Raw genomic sequence first — 19463 nt, 5'->3', positions numbered from 1 at the left:
TCCCTCAGCCTGTGAGAGGCCCCTTGCCCAGCACAAGGATCTGCCACAAGAAAAGAAATCAGTGCTGTGCACCACTGCCCTAACAGGAGTTTGCCACATGCTCGGGAGCAAAATCCCACAGTCTTTAATTTAAGCAAATCCTCTTTAGACTCAATTGACAGTTTTCATGAAGAAAGGATTTTAGAATTTGGTTCTTAATCTGTTCAAACAAAGACAGCTCAGACCCATGTAATTCTTGGGTTTCCTTTTGTTAGGAAGTCACTACTGCACAGCTCAATTATTTTTAGGCCTACCAGTGAAGCAGAGTTTTCACAAAGACACACCTGGTCAACTACTGATGTCAGTGCAGCATCAGTTGTGGTCTGACCTGCCTTTACAGCCATCACATAATGATAGGACCCATTCAGAGAGGACTGCAGCACCTCAAAGTGTTCTCCGGACAGCTCTGTAGTAATACGGATATTCTAAAACCAAAACATGAAACAGAAATTGCCACAGGTGACTGACATCAGTGGAGGACAGAAAGACCTAAACATACAACAAGTCAGTAAGCAAATGTTTAATAACACAGTTCAAAGACATGCTGCTGAAACTGATTAGAACTCTCCCTGTGGAAGTTTCAGTCTTTCAGTAAGATTTTACCTTTAGAGACATTAACTACACAGAATGTTTATTTTTAAATTACCAGCAACATGTAATCTAACATTAAAGTACCCATATTTATACAACTAAATAATTCATGTTTTACAGTATTTTTCTAATTTTTTTCCTTCTTCAACACAAAAGAACACATGAATATACTGTCTCAAAGGCACACTACTGAGCTCTAGCTCAAACTCAGATCTGTATCCCAAAAAGCTATTACGGGCAAATAAAATGATGTAGAGTTGTGTTTGCACTGTGTATCCCCTCTTTGTATCTGTTTGGTTCATCCCAGCTTTCCCATCAGTACCTGTATGTCCATCAAACCCCAACCCATCCCCCTGTCTCCTCCCAGGTGATGTGTCCATCACCTGCTGACCATTCCCCTTTGTCCAGACCCTTCTCCCAGGGTCACCAGGTAACTGGACACTGGCTGGGACTCCTCCCTCACCCCCGCCTCAGTGGTCACTCTGAGGCCTGGCCCCCAGAGACCCACTCCCATGTCCTTCCCCCTTTGGCTGGTCAGGTTTTCCCCACCCCCCTATATCTGGCCGGTCTGGGCTGGGACACTCTCTCTCTGCTCTGGATTCCCTTCAAGGTCAGATGTGGCCTGGGATCTCTCCAGGCCCTCATTAAACTTTGGAACTAATCCTGAGGGAGAGCGCCCCTTTGCTTTGCTTGTGGGACCAGCTTGTCTTTGGACTCACGTGGGAGCTTCTCCAAGTCCCCTGGGATTCAAGGAGAAGCTCCTTCCCTCTGCCCACCTCACCCCAACTGCCCAGCTGGCCGGGCTCCACAGGGGATTTGTTCCCGTGTATTTGAGGGGGAGACGCAGCAAAATAATATTCCCCTAGCTCCAATATTCTCAAAAGCAGTAATTCAATAAAATTTTTCTTGTCGCAACTGAATTATTTAAATTTTGTTTCCTCTGCAGTTTAAGAACTGTGTGGTTTTGGTACCCGGTATATAGAATTAAGGAAGAAGCTCTTCCCTGTGAGGGTGAGCAGGCCCTGGCACAGGTGCCCACAGCAGCTGTGGCTGCCCCTGGATCCCTGGCAGTGCCCAAGGCCAGGCTGCACACTGGGTCTGGGAGCAGCCTGGCACAGTGGAAGGTGTCCCTGCTCATGGCAGGGGTGGCACTGGGTGATTTCAGTTTGCTCCAAGCCCCATCCAACCTGAAAGACATTGCCCAACTTCCATTTTTTTTCTACAGCACTTCAGACTCCAATAACTTCACATGAATCACCCAGAGGGCTTTATTTTTAAAAAGTAACAACAACAAAACAAAGGAAAAAATAAAGAGGCAAGAAACAACAAGCTTTGCACTGTCCTGTCTCAATGTAAATAAGAAATCACTCAAATAATTCCACAGCAAGTCAGGATTTAGGAGACAGTCACAGAAAAGTATCTAAACATTTCAACTTACATAGATAAATACACCTTATTGCTTGATTTATCATACACGTCAACTGTAATTTCATAAAGTCTGCCCGTTTCCAGGACCCATCTGTCACCTGGATGAACTGTAAATCCTGCAAACCAGGAAATATTGAATAGCACAAACCAACAGCCTCTTTATCTAATGGAGAAAAGCATTTTGCTTATGGTTCCCACACTCTGCAGATGAACATTCATTATTTTAAACTGCTGACTACAGAGATAAAAGAAAGTACATAAAACCTATCTCACACTGAGCTACTTTTGTGAATAAAATTCCTTTTCTGTGAAAGCTAACATTGAACGGAAGCGTGGAGATACAGCATGAAAATCACAGAAACAAGGCCAGAAATTGCATTACTCAATCAGAAGACTGCAGCAGTACCAACCCAAATATGCAGGAGCTACCACACAGACAGTGCTGCTGGGCAGCCAGGACACACCCTGCGTGCAGATACCTGCGGCTCAGTCAAGGAACACATGGTTCAGCACAAGCCAAGAGCAGCATTCTCATGGCACTCCTCAAGCCTCTGTGGCTATTCTAAAGCTAAGTGTGCACTGCAAATAAACATTCTCCCCACTTCACTGCAGGACAGCGAGCACTTTGGAGAGATCTCACTAGAGAATATAAGGACTGAAATGTAAACATTAAATAAAGCCCCATACATTTCTACAGTGACTGAGGGGAACAGACATGATTTAAGTGATCTTTTGCCAACTTAATTTGGTAAAGCATTCCAAGGCATCAGACAGCTGTGCTGAGACTGAATTCACAGCAGTGCTGCTTTCCACAGCTTCTGATTTCCAGACTCTCGATACAAATAAGGATAACTTGATCCTTCTGTGTTGCCAAGGGTGGAAAGCTTGTCTCCTGCCACAGAGTGGTGGCTGGAGAAGCATTCCCAAGGAAGGATACTCTTGTGCACCAGGATGAGGTTGGTTTGGCCCTGCTGCAACGCAGTCACAGTGGATGTTGCCTGGTCCAGCTTGGCAACTGGCGGGGAGGGATCTCCCTTGGGATGGAGGATGTTGTTCTGGAGCTGCAGCTCGTACTGCTCTGATGGCATTGCTATTTCTGGATGTAAAACAAAACATAGGAAACAATAAAAGCAGGTGTGGCAGTGGCTATCTGCTGCTAATTATTGCTGAATATTTTTTACTGATGCCTAGTGCACATATGAAATCAATATTTCTAGTGGCTTGTAAAAATAGTGCTTCTGTCCTCACATCACACACACAAAACGAGTTTCTTGGCAAATTTAATGTCTGTGAAACTGCAATTCCCAACTAATGTCATCTCAGTATTTCGACCTAACATTCAACTGATTTTCCAGCTTCAAAAGAAAAAAAAAAGACGAAAGGGAAAAAAGGAAAAAAGGAGAGAAAACTCAAGGCACTGCATTTTGAAATGGGCATAAAGCCAGATAACCCACATTTATAAAGGCTTCACTTTGTGGAGCAAATCCATTTGCCAATAAAACATTTTCTGTTAGAAAAGTTACTAATCTAAATTTGATTTAAGCAAGAAAGTCAGTCAATTCCTTAGTGACTGTCAACAACTAAAATGACAGTGTTAGTTAGCTCTCATTTTAAGTTACCCTTGTCTCCACATCCTTGACAAATCTGCAAGAGTATATTCTTAAGAGTCACAATTTTTTTGACAGAAAGAACTAAACAGCTCTATCACTGTGTGCCTTAGGAAAACAGTATTAAACATTAACATAGTAGTTTAAACACAATTAAAAATTTCTCATCTGTTAAAAATTCACACAAAGCATTAAAAAATAAAAATAAATGAAAATAGAACAAACCTGTGATCTTCCCTTGCCTCAGTTTCTCAACTCTGTACTGAATTGATGTTCCCACCAGAAGATAAATGTCATATGTTGGATTTAAAAATATGTTTTCCAAAATAAGCAATCTGACTTCTGCAGGCTGTACATTCTGTTGATAGAGGGGGAAAGAAAAGTAACCACATTAAAAGAGCTCATTTGTTTGAAACAGACCATGAAGCAGGAACTTAGAATCTGGAAGCGAAAAACATTATTTGCTGCAATCTTATTTTTATTATTTGACTGTTCAGTTTCACCTTGACTTTTGTCACAACAAAATGCAAGGGACAGTGAATGGTACAGAGATCTGCTCTGTGTACACAGTGCAAGAATGAAGAAAAAATTCATGCCGATATGAAGATCATTCTGGAGACTACAGAAAAACAGATGCTCATTCACACATTCAGAAATACATCCTCCCCTCTGACATCCAGAAATCTTACCTTATAGATGCTTTCCTGAAGTCTTGCCTTTAATTTAGAACTCCCTGTTTTTATTCCAGACACCAGAATGGTATCTCCTTGCTTATCAACTTTTTCCATTTCCAATATATAGGAAGGTGGGATGTAAGTGGATTCTAAGAACTTGAGAATACTGAAAGGTGAATCACAAAGTGAACAGAAAATTGTTAACCAACCTTTGTAAACCCACAGAGAAACACCACCAGCATCTACTCCCAGCCACTTCCATTTTTAAGCCAATTTAAGATATTTGCCTGGGACCAGATATCCAAATTTTACTCATTCTTTGAGGTATCTGCAGCTAATTTCTGTGACAGGTAAGTTTGTCTGAAGCTTGCTTGTGAGCTATCACAAGACTGCACATGTTGTCTACAATTACCTCTCCAGTTTGTTCAGTAGGTGAGACTGCAAAAACTCTCTATATTGTAGAAGAACTGATGTGCAAGACCCAAAGCTTATGTTTATAAAACCAATAGCTCAACAAACCCAGAACGCAGCTCTGACCTCCCTCAAGAAGCCAGGACGTATTTAACAAATGACTATGAAAATAGTCTGCAAGCAGAAAACCTGTAGTAACTGTTAGAAATTTCAGTGAAAAGTGGCAAAAGAGAGGGAAGGAATTTGCCATGAATGGGCAAATGCCAGGAAATTTTGGAAAGAGGAGCATGTTTCACAGGGTGTCACCTTCTGTATGCACATGATCTGCTTGGCTTCATGTGCACGTTCAGAGAAAAGCCAGGGGAGCCATATGGAGAACAGTTATGGATATTAACATATTCCTGACAATTTATGATTTATTTTGCAAAGCTGTACCACCTGTAGAACATTTCTATGGTATCATAGTTATGCTAACAGTAGAGTATATATCAATATTAGTTTGGTTAAAATCACATCAGCAAATAGTTATACTGACAAAAAAAGCTCCACATGTACCAGGACTTGGGATATCCAGTCCCACTAAGCCATTCATTCTGGCTCTCACTTGTACCTGCAGCTTCAGGTGTATTATGGGCTTAGCAGGCTTTCCCCAGCCAACACTGCTTCTCTAAGGCTGCAAAATTAGTTTGTGTTCGCCCAGGAGCAAAGTCTTGCTGGCTCCCCCCATCCCACCTGCAGTGTATTTGGAGTGTCAGGTGGAGGATGGAAGTTGGCTGTTAACCATTCTGCTCTGTAGGAGAACTGGTTTCCCCACAAGGAATCCTTCTATTTCAACACCAGAACTAAGTGTCCACTGACACCTGAAACTCTTAAGGCTCAGAGAGCTCCTTTTTGAAATGGAAAGTGACTTTTTTCCCTTCAAAAGCAAAAAATAAAACTCTGCTGAAATCCTGAGATAACAATCTTACTGGTAAATCTTCCTTCTGCATGAGATGTTTCAGAAAGATCAACAACAGCATCTGTTTATTTCTAATTATTGCATCAGAGCTACCAGAGCTGCTCACTAACACTTATCAGTTCAATTAAACAGAGAACAAAGTGCCCAGGCTGCTGAGTAGGTTAAAAAAACCCAAACTGAAACAACTGACCCTTAACATTATCATTTTAGGCACCAGTTCAGTAAACTGGCTAGATGTGGGGAAGTATTTTTTACACATCAGACTGAACCAACTTTTGAGACCAAAGGAAATTACTTTACCGTAGAGTGTTGTGGGAATCTGAGAAGTCATCAGCCTCTGGGTCCTTCACCACTGTCCAATCAAACACCAACCCTGCCAAAGTGCTGAAAGTGTTTCCTACAAATCAAACAACCAGATTAAAATAAAAATAGAGAACGAGCATAGAGTCTTCCTGGAACATAAACCATGACCTATTTCCCTGGGAAATTTCTCTATTTTATCCCTATAAGAAGAATCATGAAGTACCCTTGAATTTGCACAACACCAAGCCACAAATCCAGCACTGCACATAGGACAAAAACAAATTTACTTTTCATTATTAACATATCACCATACTACCATACTTCACCTGACACTCACAGTTTACAAACACAGGTGGGATGGGCACAGTAACCAAAACAGTTAATTTCACCTTTTATAGCAGCTTGACACATTATTTCCCTTCAGTAGCTGTTCTAAAGCTCCCTTGCTTGGAGTGTTGTGTGTGAACAAAACTTGATTGTTGTAAGCATGGAATTCATATCAGACCATGGCTCTTTTTCTGATGCTACAAAAAGCAGAAGTTTTCTTCTCCTATTAAATAACAATGCATTCACAAATGCACTGACTCTTGTAAGCCTAAATGGTGTGTCCCAGAAGTGTTTGTGTAGTAGTTAAACAGGTTGAGCAATAGGTGGTTGGTCTCAAACATCACCTCTGAACCTCCTGTCAGATACCTGACTGTTCACAAAAACATCCTTTTGCAAAATTCTTTAGACTACTTCAGCTCAAAAAAAAAATATATAACAGACAACTTCACCATGTATGATCCAAAGAAACTCCTTAAAATTCTCCACTTGGCTTCAAACAATCAACAGTGTGACAAATAAAGCTAGTGCATGTATCAGACAGAACTTTCAATATCTATTTAATTTCCTACGAGCAGATCTCTTACCTTCTGAATCCAAAGCATGAATTTTGAGCTCCAGTGGTGAATCCTCAAGGTAGAGCTCCCTCGATGTGGACACAACTTGAATGCCATGAATTAAATCAACGATGGCATCACAGCGAAGCACTTGTCCAGTCACTTGAAGAGACATCAGAAAGAGCACAAGAAAGCACAACACTGGATGTGCTCATCAAGAACAATGATAAGTCAAGATGTACCTCAAATTTAGCCAGTGACACAAGGCACTGACACTGAAGGAACTGAAACTTGGTCATGACCTCCATGAAGAAACTCATGGTCAAACAGGGGCTCAGAAAGCAAGAAAAACAGTTCCCTTCCTCACTGAACTGCAGAATAAATCTGCAGAAACTCTGATCTCCGTTTACACTGACAGGTACAGGTGTTGTCTGGGAGTGCTTATGCAGAGTTGCTACAGTGCTCTCATGTCCCAGAGATGACTTTTACCAAGAGACAATAAACGCCCATAAACTCCTTCAGTTAGTGACTGCACAGCATTTAATTTGCCATCCGGCTTTGCCTCTCTCCCACTATAAAAACTAACCAGGTATATTGTATGACAGACACTAAAGCATCTTCCAGCTTTTCAAATACTAAGCATCTGAATTTGCACTAGTCATTTTTATTACACACTTTTTTATATTTCAATCACCCCCTCTATTTGTGGATTTTTGGGGGTGGGGGTTTTAAGAATTACCTTTTTCCTGGGTGTATAATTAAAGTAATTAACACTTATCTGAGGCAAACAGAAGACAATACTTTTTACTTTTCCACGGCGATGGAAAGCCTAAAAGACTGTGCATAGGAAGTGAAATGTGCCTGTGCAGCTCTAGATCTCAGCTTTGCTGACAGAGCATGGCAGGACGGGCACGAGAAGCAGCGGTTAGCTCAGACTCACGCGTGTCCTCGGCAGAGATGATGGTGGTGAGGCGCGTGGGCTGCGAGGAGCGCGCCTGGACCAGCGCTCTCTGCGAGCAGAGGCAGCCGGCCGGCCCCAGCGGTTCGATGCTCGCCACCTCCGGCCGCGTGGACGACCTGCGGGTGGGGAGCTGTCAGCACACGGATCCCAGCAATTCACCCGGCACCTGCTGCTTGCCCAGCCGCTGCCTTTGGGAAGAGCGGATGGCAGCAGCTCCTCAAGGACCCCAGCCAAGGCAAGCGTGGGCTGAGGATGGGGAAAGCCCAGGCAGAGGCAGGGCAGGCAAGCTCACCATTCTCTCCACCACGGAATCAATCAACTTTCCCCGAAACCCATGGAGCAGGCCCAAGGTATTACTTAGTGGAGCCCAGTGTTCCCTTCCAGTGTACCAAAACCGTCAAGATAAAACAACAACAAAAGTTGAAGAGTTATTAAAAACCAAGCCTCTTGAAAGTAAATCTGAGCTAGCAGCACTACACATCTGAGGGGTCACTGCAGAGCCAGTGAAGTGCTGCAGCAGCCAAAGCCCTTGCTAGTGACTCCGGCCCTTCAGCCCCGTGCCCGGGCTGTGCCGGGGCCGTCCCAGCCCAGAGCCAGGGAGGGAGAGAGGCAGCGCCGGGAGCTGCTCGGGAAGCCAGCCCAGAACAGCCCCCGCTGTGTGCCCGGGATCCGCTCACAAGGGCCCTTTGAAGGATTAAAACAATGAAAGCAAGCACTGATGGGTGACAAAGCTGCTCGGGAATCGCTTCTCCGGATAGCACAGCTCTGATGAAAACTTCTAGAGCAGACAGCTGCGCTCTCTGGTAAATGCAACCTAAACTGGGCACTGGATTCCCCCCTGTAATTTGGGGAAGCTGGATGGCTTGGACTTTTTCTCTGGAAGATGTACAAAAATGCCTACCTGGGATGTGTGGGGAAAACCCAGCAAGGTTTGTGTGGATCTCTAACCCAGCAAGGAGCAGGATGGGAGTTCCAAACAGCAATGTCACGTATGACTGAGTTCCCAGACACAGGTTTCACCTCCTTCTCTTAATGGCACAACCAACAAATCCACACCAGCAAAAAACTGAATTTCTCCTTAACTAAAATAGTATCTATTGAAAAATAACACATCACAGCGCACTGAATTATCTGAGAGTTAACAGCTGCAGCCCAGGTGAGCACGGGCCTCTGCTCGTAGCCACTGCAATAAAACTGAAAATCCCGCTTCGAACCTTAAGCTCCCAGCAGTATTTTCCTTTCATAAGGAGTAGTTTTAGAGGATTTTGAAATGACAATATCAACTGCTGACCCAGAATTTCAAAGTACTTTATCTAATCAAGGAAAAAACAGCCCACAGCAGTATGCAATGGGCAATTTAAACACTAATTAAAAGCTTACACCTGAAAATTGTTTGTTTATATCTAGTCTATATACCTAAACAATGTACACAAATATGTGCATATCTTTAATAGGGATTACACTAAAAATACTATTCTAAAATAATATTATTTTCTGTATTAATAGCACACAGCTTTACTCTAAAAAATTAAAATCTATTTGAGAGATTAAAAGTGAGCAATTAGTTATTTTCCTGCTGTTCTGCTGTTCCCAGGAAACCATGAAACACTTTTCCAACATTTAGCAAGTTTCTTTAAACAATATAAGCATTCACAACAAGTAAGGCTTTTCCTGTACTTGCCTGGTTGGCTTTTGAAGCTGAGCATGGGCATGTGACTGGGTCTGTATGCAGGTATTTTAAAATAATAATTATATGTAAGAAATTGACTTTTAGCTCTTTACACTGCTTAATACTCTCTGCCATTAGATTTTGTGTTATTACTTTGAGGATTTTGCATTCTTACAGTCTGGTATTGATTGTGTTTACAACACAACAAGGGTTTCACTGTGGTTTGTATTTGTTCTTTTAATATCTGGCTATGAATTGTAATACAAAACCACTGTGGTTTGCACTAATAGCAGTGCTGTAAAATGGAATCTAATTACAGGGTACTTTTCAGACTAGGAAAGCATCAACAAAAATTAAATTTTAACTGCAAACATACACTCTCCAACTTTAAAGGAACTTTCATGCTTTTACAGCTAAAAGCCAGTCACTGCAGTAGAGAAACTGCGATTAGACACTATTTGGCTTCTAGCAATAGTTTAAGAGGTGGAATATCAGCTGAATGTCTTTTTTTTTAATACAAATTTTACTCCAATGGGCCTTTCTGAGGCTTGGTTTCATATGGATTTATATTTAAAAACATTCTGCTCGAGTAGTGTTTTTTCCAGCAGAACACAGGAAGTATCCAATGACCCCTCTATCATTCAGCAATATCAGAAGCACATTCTGCTTACAGCTACCTGGATACAGGGCCAAGCACAGAGAGGCAAAGGCATTAATCAGCCAGGCTGGGGATTACAGCAGCACTACACTGGGATCACTACTGGGTCCTAGATGGGCAAGAAAAAGAATCTTCAGCTTTAAATGACAAAACCCACAATTTGGATCCTCTGCCAACTACAGAAGCTCTTCGGCAGCGTGTCAGTGTGTGTGACATTGAGAGCTGGGCTTGTCAGAAGGCAAAATTAGATCCTGAGAAGCCAGCAATGGGAAGCATTTCTGGCACTTGCTCTGGATCCCAAGCCAGCACCTGTAAGAAACAGCAAGGCAGGGAGGAAGGACCTGAAGGAAGACTGAGGAGGGAAGGGGAAAAAAGCTCACCAAAGTCCCCAGTTTGTATTTCCCTCAGAGAAAAACCCTACTTGCTGAGGAATGAATGGCACCAACAAAGAGGCTGCCAGTCCTCTTGTCAGTCTGTGCTTCATTCACCATTTCCATCCCCTCCAGGACCTCAGACACAGAGCCATGTGCCAAGACTGTAGCCACACATCTAGCCAAACCCAGGCCTGTGTTCTTCATTGACTGTTCTGTAGCACCACATGTCAATCAATACCCCACTAGATTATACTTCATTTATTCATCAGTTGGTTCAAAGATCAGGCACTTACTCCTGTTTCTCTCACTGGCAAGTCTCTGTTGATTCTTATTGCTCCAGTGTTTCATACTGTTCTGTCAGCTCTTCAGACTAAACTCAGCTGACTGAGCCAGCAAAAATCCACCTCTGGGGAGCTGCACTACAACTGTCAGTTGATCTGATCTTTTAGAATTTTATTGGGCATTGGGGCCGGTATGCAGTCAGTGGGAAACTGAACAGTAGAAGACTCCAAGAGTTTGGGAAGATTGGACTGACCAATACACTGGGGACATTATATAGCCACTCTTGGGACTAAAAAGAGAGCAAAAGTCTAGAACATTTATTTCATGGGTGTTCAACAATGAAATATTGCCCAAAATCAACAAGTCCCTAGTCCTTCTGTCTGCCTTAGCAGGCAAGTGATGCTCAGACTGAGAAAAAGTTTTTTTCAACAGTAAACTTGCACTGATATTCAAACATCAGCTAAGAGAAACAACATTATTTCTTGTGCCTCCTGGGCTCTGTCAGAACACTTCTGCCACAGACTCGCACCCCCTGCTCTGGTTCTGAGCCAACACTCTCAGGTAACACACACACCTGAGTCACAGCAGCACAGCCCCTCTCACTTTACCACCCAGCACACCTCAAACCGATCCTGAGCTCCTGCTGGCACTTCCAAGAGCTTGAAGCCCTGCTGGGAAAGCACAGCCAGGTGAGTCAGGGAGAGGGAGAACAAACATTAAGATGTCACTTCACAATATGGAAGTTAACAATAGCTCACACACAACATTTTTTGTGACATTCAGACAGGTTTTTTTAGACCTGTGGTAAAACAGGTGATCCAGGAAGCAACACAACTCCCACATTACCAGGGATGAGACTATTGGTCTTAGAGCAAAGCAACAGATCTCAATGAACAACACTACTGATACAGATTTTTAAAAGCACACAAGCCAGCAGATGGAGAAGTAAGATCAATCTACAACAACAACATGACAAGGTAAGGAGCTGGAAAATGAGCTTTGCCAGCCAACTACTGTGACAGCAGCACTGTGCAGTGGGCTTGGGCTCTCTGGAAGTACCTGTGCATCCCACAGCTCCAACACCACTCAGCCACTGCATCTCTCCCTTTACTGTTGTGCCACCAGCTCCTCTCCCATGGCAATTACCTCATTACAACTCCTTCAGTGAGGGCTTCAGTAGCACACACAAACCTTTCATTAAGGTGGTAATAAACTCCTCTTCATTTCCACCAGCCCTCACCATGGATCTCAGTTCTACGCTCCATGAAACAATGAAATATGTAAACATATTTGTACACTGCAGATAATTTCTGCTACAAATACCCAGCCATGGAGCGTACCCTGGGGGGAAATGTGTCTTTTTGTGTGTGTGTTCCCATCCTCCCCCAAAAAATGTTATTATGGTATGGCAGGTTTCAAGGAGAAAATTCTGCTTTTGAATGCTTTCATTCTTTCAGGTGTAATTTATGGATTAAGGTGGTTAAAAGACAAATACAGATGCAATATAAATGCTAAATATATCTGCACAGACTGTATTTTATGCCTGAAAATAGTGACACATACAATATTAACAGATGGAAACACGGTCTGCTTTGAAAACAAAGCTTTTTCCAAAAAATAATTTTAATATAAAGGCAACCCAAACTCTAGAAGGCATGAGCATTTTGAAATCCAGAAAATACTTTAGAGCCATGCTTGTAACTTTACCATTACTCCCAATCTGTTGGGATGATGATAGAACTTGACCTTTTCCCTCTCAATCAGTGCAATTCTCAGACACCACTACAATCACTTTGAAAATATCCTACTTTCAGAGGTAAACTTGAAGGCTGAAAGGGAAACTGGGAAAAAGTAAAGTCACAACGTGCTATAGACTGATCTTTCAGGAAATTGGACACTTGCCTTTGAATTCTGAATGCTTGAGATGAGTAATGCAAACCTTCAAAAGGTGTCAAGCAGCTATCAGATGCTGCTGTACAACCTGAGCAGCTCCCATAGGCCACCTCTAACCCCTCAATCTCCCATATCCTAAACTCCCAGTCCCCTCTCCAGACACAGAGGGCCTGAATCTGACCATTTCCATTCAAATCTCTGCTTTCATGCATGCAAGCACACCTATCATTTCCCAAATGTGAGGAAGAGTCACTCCATCCCAAGCCAGTGCATTTGGTACTCCCTAACTTGTTCAGTTCGACAGCCCCTCTCCAGTAACAGCTCCTTCAGACAGGAAGCACAGGTGTCAGCAAGTGGCTGTGCTGCTGCTCCTCCAGACACAATTCCTTCTGTCCCCCCACAGCTCCAGGCCTGCGGGGACAAGGATGCAGAGGGAGAGAGCCCCAGGTGCAACTGCTGCATCTGCTCAGGCACACACACGGCTCCTGCTTCCTCCGGAGGGTTTGCCGAGCACACATCAAGTTTCACAACCCACATCCTGCCAGGCCTTGCAAAACAGAAGTCAATAAATGCTCATTCTACGAGCCACAGAAGATGACAGCACACAGAAGGTGAATTAGGTGTAATTTCCTGAATTCTCAGCCAAAATTCATCTCTGAAGGGCAGAGGGAGAGGATGGAAAAGGATGGCAAACAGCACCAATGGAACATGCTCTGAAGTGCACAAAAATCACTTCAATTGGAGATATGAATGTGGATCAAATATGGCATTTCTCTGGAGAACAATCTTACATCTTTTCATTAGCAGACTTCAGTGAGATTAGCAAAGATCTCCATGCTTCTGACAGCGGGATAGCACCTGGCATGTGCAGGAATGGCTGCAGCCAGCCCAGCATCATCTCACAGCTCACTGGCAAACAGGAAAGGGAGTCCATACTGCCAGATTTTACTAGTGCTTTGATGAGTTTTGGGGTTTAGCTTTATGCAATGTACTTTACCTCACAAACCAAACCCTTTTAAAGACTCAGCAGCCTTCAAAAATTTTAGTAAGGAAAGAGAAAAAACCCACACTTAGGAGATTTTCACTAAAGCTGTCCATTAAAAATGAAATTACATGACCACAAGCATCTCATGTGGTAATTTTCATTTAGTTGACTTCTGGGTAAATGTAATTACTGCTCTTCTGCACAAGCATCCTCAAATATATAAATTGTAACAGACCAAAGGGTTGTTCCCAGCTCAGAGATTGAGAAATGTACAACAACCAAGCAAAGAAACAGAGAATGAAATTATAGCCCTTTGAGATCTATTTCAGTAACTGCCACACACAAAAAAACTGAAAACTGCTACACAAATCCATCTGGCACATAAGGAAGTATCATCCTAAACGTACCTCAACTGCTGCTTCTTTTTCAGGTGGGTACCTCCTGCTCATTATTGATTAAGTTACCACTCTAGAGCTCGACAGAAAGGACAACGAGTTGGCAACATTTGTTCAACATGAAGACTACGATGAGCTTTCTGAATTTGCCCATGCTGTGGGATTTGCCTTCAGCCTCTGCGCTCAACAGTACCCAGTCCTCCCCCGTGCCAGGCAGGAAGGGGGCTCCCAGCCAGAAGTTCCCGGAGTGCTCAACACTCAGAAAACTGGGAAAGCTTTCACTTTTGAAACTTGACTTCACTGTTCCTAGGTGGAGTCTTAAGGGCGCTGTTACCTACACTTGCTGCAGCAGCGAGAGGCTCCCGACTTAGCTATGACTCCTTTATGTCCACAGCCTGAGCTCAGAGCTGTCAGGACCTTCATTACTGAGCACAGCAAGAGAAGGGGTATTTCATTACTGAGCACAGCAAGAGAAGGGGTATTTCATTACTGAGCACAGCAAGAGAAGGGGTATTTCCACAGCAGCAGCACTTTGGGCGCTGTCCCCGCACACTTGGGACTGTGGCCATGTGTGTGGTGGCACTGCGGGAGTGCGGGGCGGCAGGGTGAGCAGTGCGGCTGTGGAGGCACAGTGGGCACGGTACGTGGAGCAGCAGGTGGAGTGTGTGTGTGTGGGGCACAGAGAGCAGCAGCTGGGGGGTGTGGGGTACAGAGAGAAGCAGGTGAATACGTGTGGGGTGTGTGGGTGGGTGCACAGCGGTGAGAGGCACATGTCGGGCACGGAGACATGGCGGGAAGCTTCCTTTACAAGCAGGGACCTCCTGCTCAGGGCCCGGCCTGCAGACACTGCCCCCCTCCAGCGGGTTGAGCCCCCACTGCAGACAACAAACAACCTTTCCCCTTCGGGATGCTCTCCGTGCCTGCTCCCGCACTGCTGGGCCGCCCAAACCCGCCAGCAGCGAGGTGAGAGCGGTGGGAGAGGGCCCGGCTGCCTGGGAGCCGTCAGGCCCCGCCGCGGGCCGGGGAGCCGCCGCAGGAGCCGGGGGGGAGAACGGACAAAGGGCGGCGGCACCTGCACTCACCAACGGTAGCAACCCTCGCTGGCCTCTAGCGTGAAGTTGACGCGGCTGCCGCGGGTGAAAGGGAGCAGCACCTTGGGGGTGTTGAGCTTGGAGGAGGCGGTGAGGTGCAGGAGGAGGAGGAGAGGCAGCGCCCCGGGCGCGGGGGGAGCCATGCTGCCGCCAGCGGGACCGTGCGGGGCGCGAAAGAGCGGCGGGAGCGGCGGGGCTGGGCCGGGCAGGGCAGGGCTGGGCCGGGCTGGGCTGGGCCGGGCAGGGCCGGGCTGGGCTGGGCTGGGCTGGGCCGGGCAGGGCAGGGCTGGGCTGGGCTGGGCCGGGCTGGGCCGGGCTGGGCTGGGCCGGGCAGGGTGGCTCGGGGGCAGGGCACAGCCTCCCCCCTCCCTCCGCCCCCCGGGGCAGCGCCGCCCTCCCTCGTGGGAACTCACGGGGTGCCAATGGCCAGGCGCCGGCTGTTTGAAAAACGTCCTTTTCTCTGGGCCTAACCCCTAGTGTCTCGTGGAGTCGTGCTCCAGACCCTTCCCCTTCCCCGGCCAGGCTCCAGCACCTCAATGTCTGTTATGTCGTGGGTAGCAAAGCTGAACACAGGGTTCGAAGCGTGGCTTCAGCTGAGCCCAGCACGGAGGGACGGTCACTGCCCTGGTCCTGCTGCCACAGCAGTGCTGGAACAAGCCGGGTGCCATTGGCCTTCCTGGCCCCCTTCATGTTCCCCGGACACACTGGTGCTAACAGCTATGCTGAGAAACTGTTCATTCATTACCACAGCATCTCAGAATGGTTTCAGTCAGAAGGGGCCTTAAATCACCGACTCCTGCCCTCGCCCTGGGCACCTTCCACAGTCCCAGGCTGCTCCAAGCCCTGTCCAACCTGGCCTTGGGCACTGCCAGGGATCCAGGGGCAGCCACAGCTACTCTGGGCACCTGTGCCAGGGCCTCTCCGTCCTCACAGGGAGGAATTTCTTCTTAACATCTAATCTCAATCCCCTCTCTTTCAGTTTGAAGCCACCCTCGCTTTTCTTGTAACCCCAGGCCCTTGCAAATAGCCTCTCCCCATCTTTTTTGTCAATTCCTTAAGGTACTGGAAGGCCACAATTAAGTCACCCCAAAGCTTCTCCAGGCTGAACAAACCCAATTGTCCCAGCCTTTCCTTGTATGAGTGATGCTCCATGTGCGAAGGATCTGCTTGTCCTTACCTATGACAGAAGCATGGTACACATATGCATCAGGAGAATGGATTTCAGGAAGGTCACATGCATGTTGGAGATCCTTAAAAGATCCTTAGATCCTACTCAGAAGATCAGCTTGCTGTCCAGGGACACGAGCTAAGAGTTTACCCAGCTTTAGTTGAGGTGGTATTACCGAAGTTAACCAGTTCTCATTTATTCTAAGCAAGTAAACTTATACAGGACGTTCTCTTTACATAGGAGCACTTTTTGCACTATTTATTCAGCTATTTATCAGTACCTCAGCTGTGGTAGATAGGGACAGGCGAACGGAAGATCTCGGGATGTGACGGAAAGAGAGACCCTTCCCCCTTCTCCCTGCTTCACGTTATCTATTAACCCCAGAGCATGTAACCACACCTAACCCAGTAGTTTTCCACTCCCGACTAACCCTAGAGACCCTACCAGACCCCCCTCTGACGTAGCAAAGTCCCCCAAGACTATTTAAACCCATCAGATAAGATAATAAAGGCTTTCGACCATCCACCACACTGGTGTCAGCATGTTTGTCGTTAGCCCGAGTGGCCCGGACGAGGCCGGGCTGCCGTGCTGCCTTCTTGCAACCAGGTCGCCGTTGTCTTTCATAAAGGCAACACTCAGCAATGCTGTTCCACTTTCTATCCCAGAGGAATGTGTGCTGCTGGACAGTTCAGTTCTCCCTGCAGCTTCTGTGCGTGTATTACTCATTTTCTGATTAACGATCATGAAATTGTATGGTCTGATTTAGAGAAGAGCTGAACTATGCAGCTGCAATTTAAGTTAATAGAGGCTGGGCCCAGAAAGATGTGTGATATTAAAGGTGTTGGCAAATCAAGCTCTTGCACTTTAAATCACTCCCCAAAATACTGAGGGTTGTTTATCTTCTTTACTATTTCTCTCAGTGAAGTTGGAAGCTTTCTTTGTAGACATGTTGGGAAGACTGGGATATTAGGGAGGAATGTAAAAAATTGCCCATGGCTAAAGAGTACAATGTGTTTACAGTTAGTACAATTACAACTGAGTAAATAAGAGGTAAGATAATGAGTATTTTGCAGCCTGGGTTGTGAATGAGGTGAGGAAATGTCTGTATCCTAATACTTCCTAGCTTTAAAAGCAGAGCGTGCAATCTCAGAATTTATTTCCTTTCTCTCATCAGCAGCAGTGGTGATGAGTATTCAATGTGAGAAGAATAATTTTCCAGTAGCAAATACTTCTTAGACTTGAGTTCTTTTCATAAGGATCAGCAAGGTGCAGTTGGGACCTTAAAGCTTATTGATGAAACATGACAGTGAAGTATTGCAAGTAAACATCCAACACACCTTTCAGTGCATACCTAGTAGTTTTAAGAACAGAGTAAGGCAGGGGACACTGATGAGCAAATCTACAGTTTCCATTATATGGTAAAATTACCAAGTGAATTGTGTGCTCCCTTGAATTGTAAGTCATGCATTGCAGCAATGTGTTGACCTCCCTGCACTTGCACGCAGGAGCCTGGGGCAGAGCACAGCCCCTTGGAACAAACCCACTGGCACAGGCTGCCTGCTCTGGGGACAGCTCTGCCCAGACTGCGGATGGCAACCCCAGCTGAGCCCCCAAACTGGGGCAACTCTGCCCAGACTGGGGGCCATGACCCCAGCTGAGCCATGAACTCCAGGGAAGTTCAGTGCACTGTGATGCTCTCTGGGTCTGCAGTACATCACAGCCACCAAACTGAGCAGTGTCAAACAGGGGCTGCTCCTCCTGCCCCTAAGAAATCCCTGGAGGAAGGCACAGCCTCTGCACAAACCCTGAGCATGAGACACTGGGCTCAGCTCAGCACCACTGACCAGCACATGAACAGCCAACTAAAGCCAGGGAATCTCAGAAAAACGGAAAGCTGGACAAGACAAACGCAGGTTCAAACCAATGTGGTTAATCAAGCGTTTTCCCTTTATTCAAGATAAGGCGGTAGTTTATATAAGCTTCCTCATAGTTTACAGAAACAAAGACACTCTAATTGGTAGGCTAACATTGTTTACCTTTCCCTTAAAACGGCCTACACTTTACACCATAAAACCTATACTAATTCACACCCAGACAACTCAGTGGTCCCCACAACACCTTAAGACTATTTTCTATCTGCGCCACAAGCCCTGAATTTCTAACTGCGTCAGAGGCTTTGAAGGCCACACCAGGCCTCAATCTGAGGCCTAGCCTGGAGTAGCTCAACTTTCACAGATCATGCCCTCTTTCTTTCAAAAATGCTGCAACAATTCCCTCTTTTTCTTTTGAGCTACTCAGGCTGGAGTGAAGGCACAATGAACTAATTTTTGCACACACTGTCTTTGACCCAGCCAGAAAAACCTGAAGAATTGAGCCAGTTATCAAATGAAGTGTCCATTTGGAGAACACTGCGTTTGGCTCGTTGAGTCTTCTGAGGCAATTCGAGAACCTGATGTATGGTGGGAGCAAAAAGCATCAACCTACCGATATAACATGGGCCTCCCCTAGCATTTTGAGGGACTGCTGACCAGGCTCGGTCTCCACAAATGAGGAAGGTTCCTGGGGGCAGTTTTTCCTGCACTACCTCTTGGAGTCGAATTGTTACAATATTCTAAATAGTTGTAATACAATGGTGATCTGGGAGACCATCAAGTGTTGTCATCTGTCAATTTTCCATTTTCTTGAGTTGGTTTGGTAGCATAAGATCCAAATATCAAACAGTAATTTCCTGGGACAGAACCCAAAAGACCAAATTCTTGAAAACTATCATCAGTAAATTTAAGGTTTTGCACAAATGCAACAGCTTGCGCTCCCAGAGTGCTATTTAAACTTATTTGAGCTCAGGTCCAAGTCTTGAACTCTGCCATGGGACCCAACGAGACTCCAAAATTAAACAAGTACGAAATAAAAACATTGAGGCCCACCACATTCTTCTCAGGTTCTTGAATGCCCTGTCTAACATGAAAGAAACAATCTTAATTCTAAACATAAACTATAACTTCTAATAAACTAACTTCTGATAAATCTAACTTCACACTTATGATATTTCAACCTCTTTTCTCTGAACTCTACAAAATTAATTTTCATCGGAACAG

General features: G+C 45.2%; 1 protein-coding gene across 1 annotated transcript in view; it reads right to left on the bottom strand.

The window, feature by feature from the left end:
- LOC100232716 (nuclear pore membrane glycoprotein 210) overlaps positions 1-15474 on the bottom strand; it is a 33568-nt gene extending 18094 nt beyond the window's left edge. The window contains 10 exon segments of the mRNA XM_072934941.1: positions 324-464; positions 2065-2174; positions 2469-2537; positions 2996-3154; positions 3891-4023; positions 4355-4505; positions 6009-6105; positions 6923-7054; positions 7833-7969; positions 15192-15474. Of these exon segments, the coding sequence (XP_072791042.1) occupies positions 324-464; positions 2065-2174; positions 2469-2537; positions 2996-3154; positions 3891-4023; positions 4355-4505; positions 6009-6105; positions 6923-7054; positions 7833-7969; positions 15192-15343 (1281 nt within the window). The 5' untranslated portion in view covers positions 15344-15474.
- Between the last annotated feature and the right edge of the window lie 3989 nt (positions 15475-19463).

The sequence above is a fragment of the Taeniopygia guttata genome, chromosome 12 (genome assembly GCF_048771995.1).
Source record: "Taeniopygia guttata chromosome 12, bTaeGut7.mat, whole genome shotgun sequence".
Classification (NCBI taxonomy): domain Eukaryota; kingdom Metazoa; phylum Chordata; class Aves; order Passeriformes; family Estrildidae; genus Taeniopygia; species Taeniopygia guttata.
The sequence above is the reverse complement of the archived record's forward strand: the minus strand, read 5'-3'. Positions and strand labels throughout refer to the sequence as shown.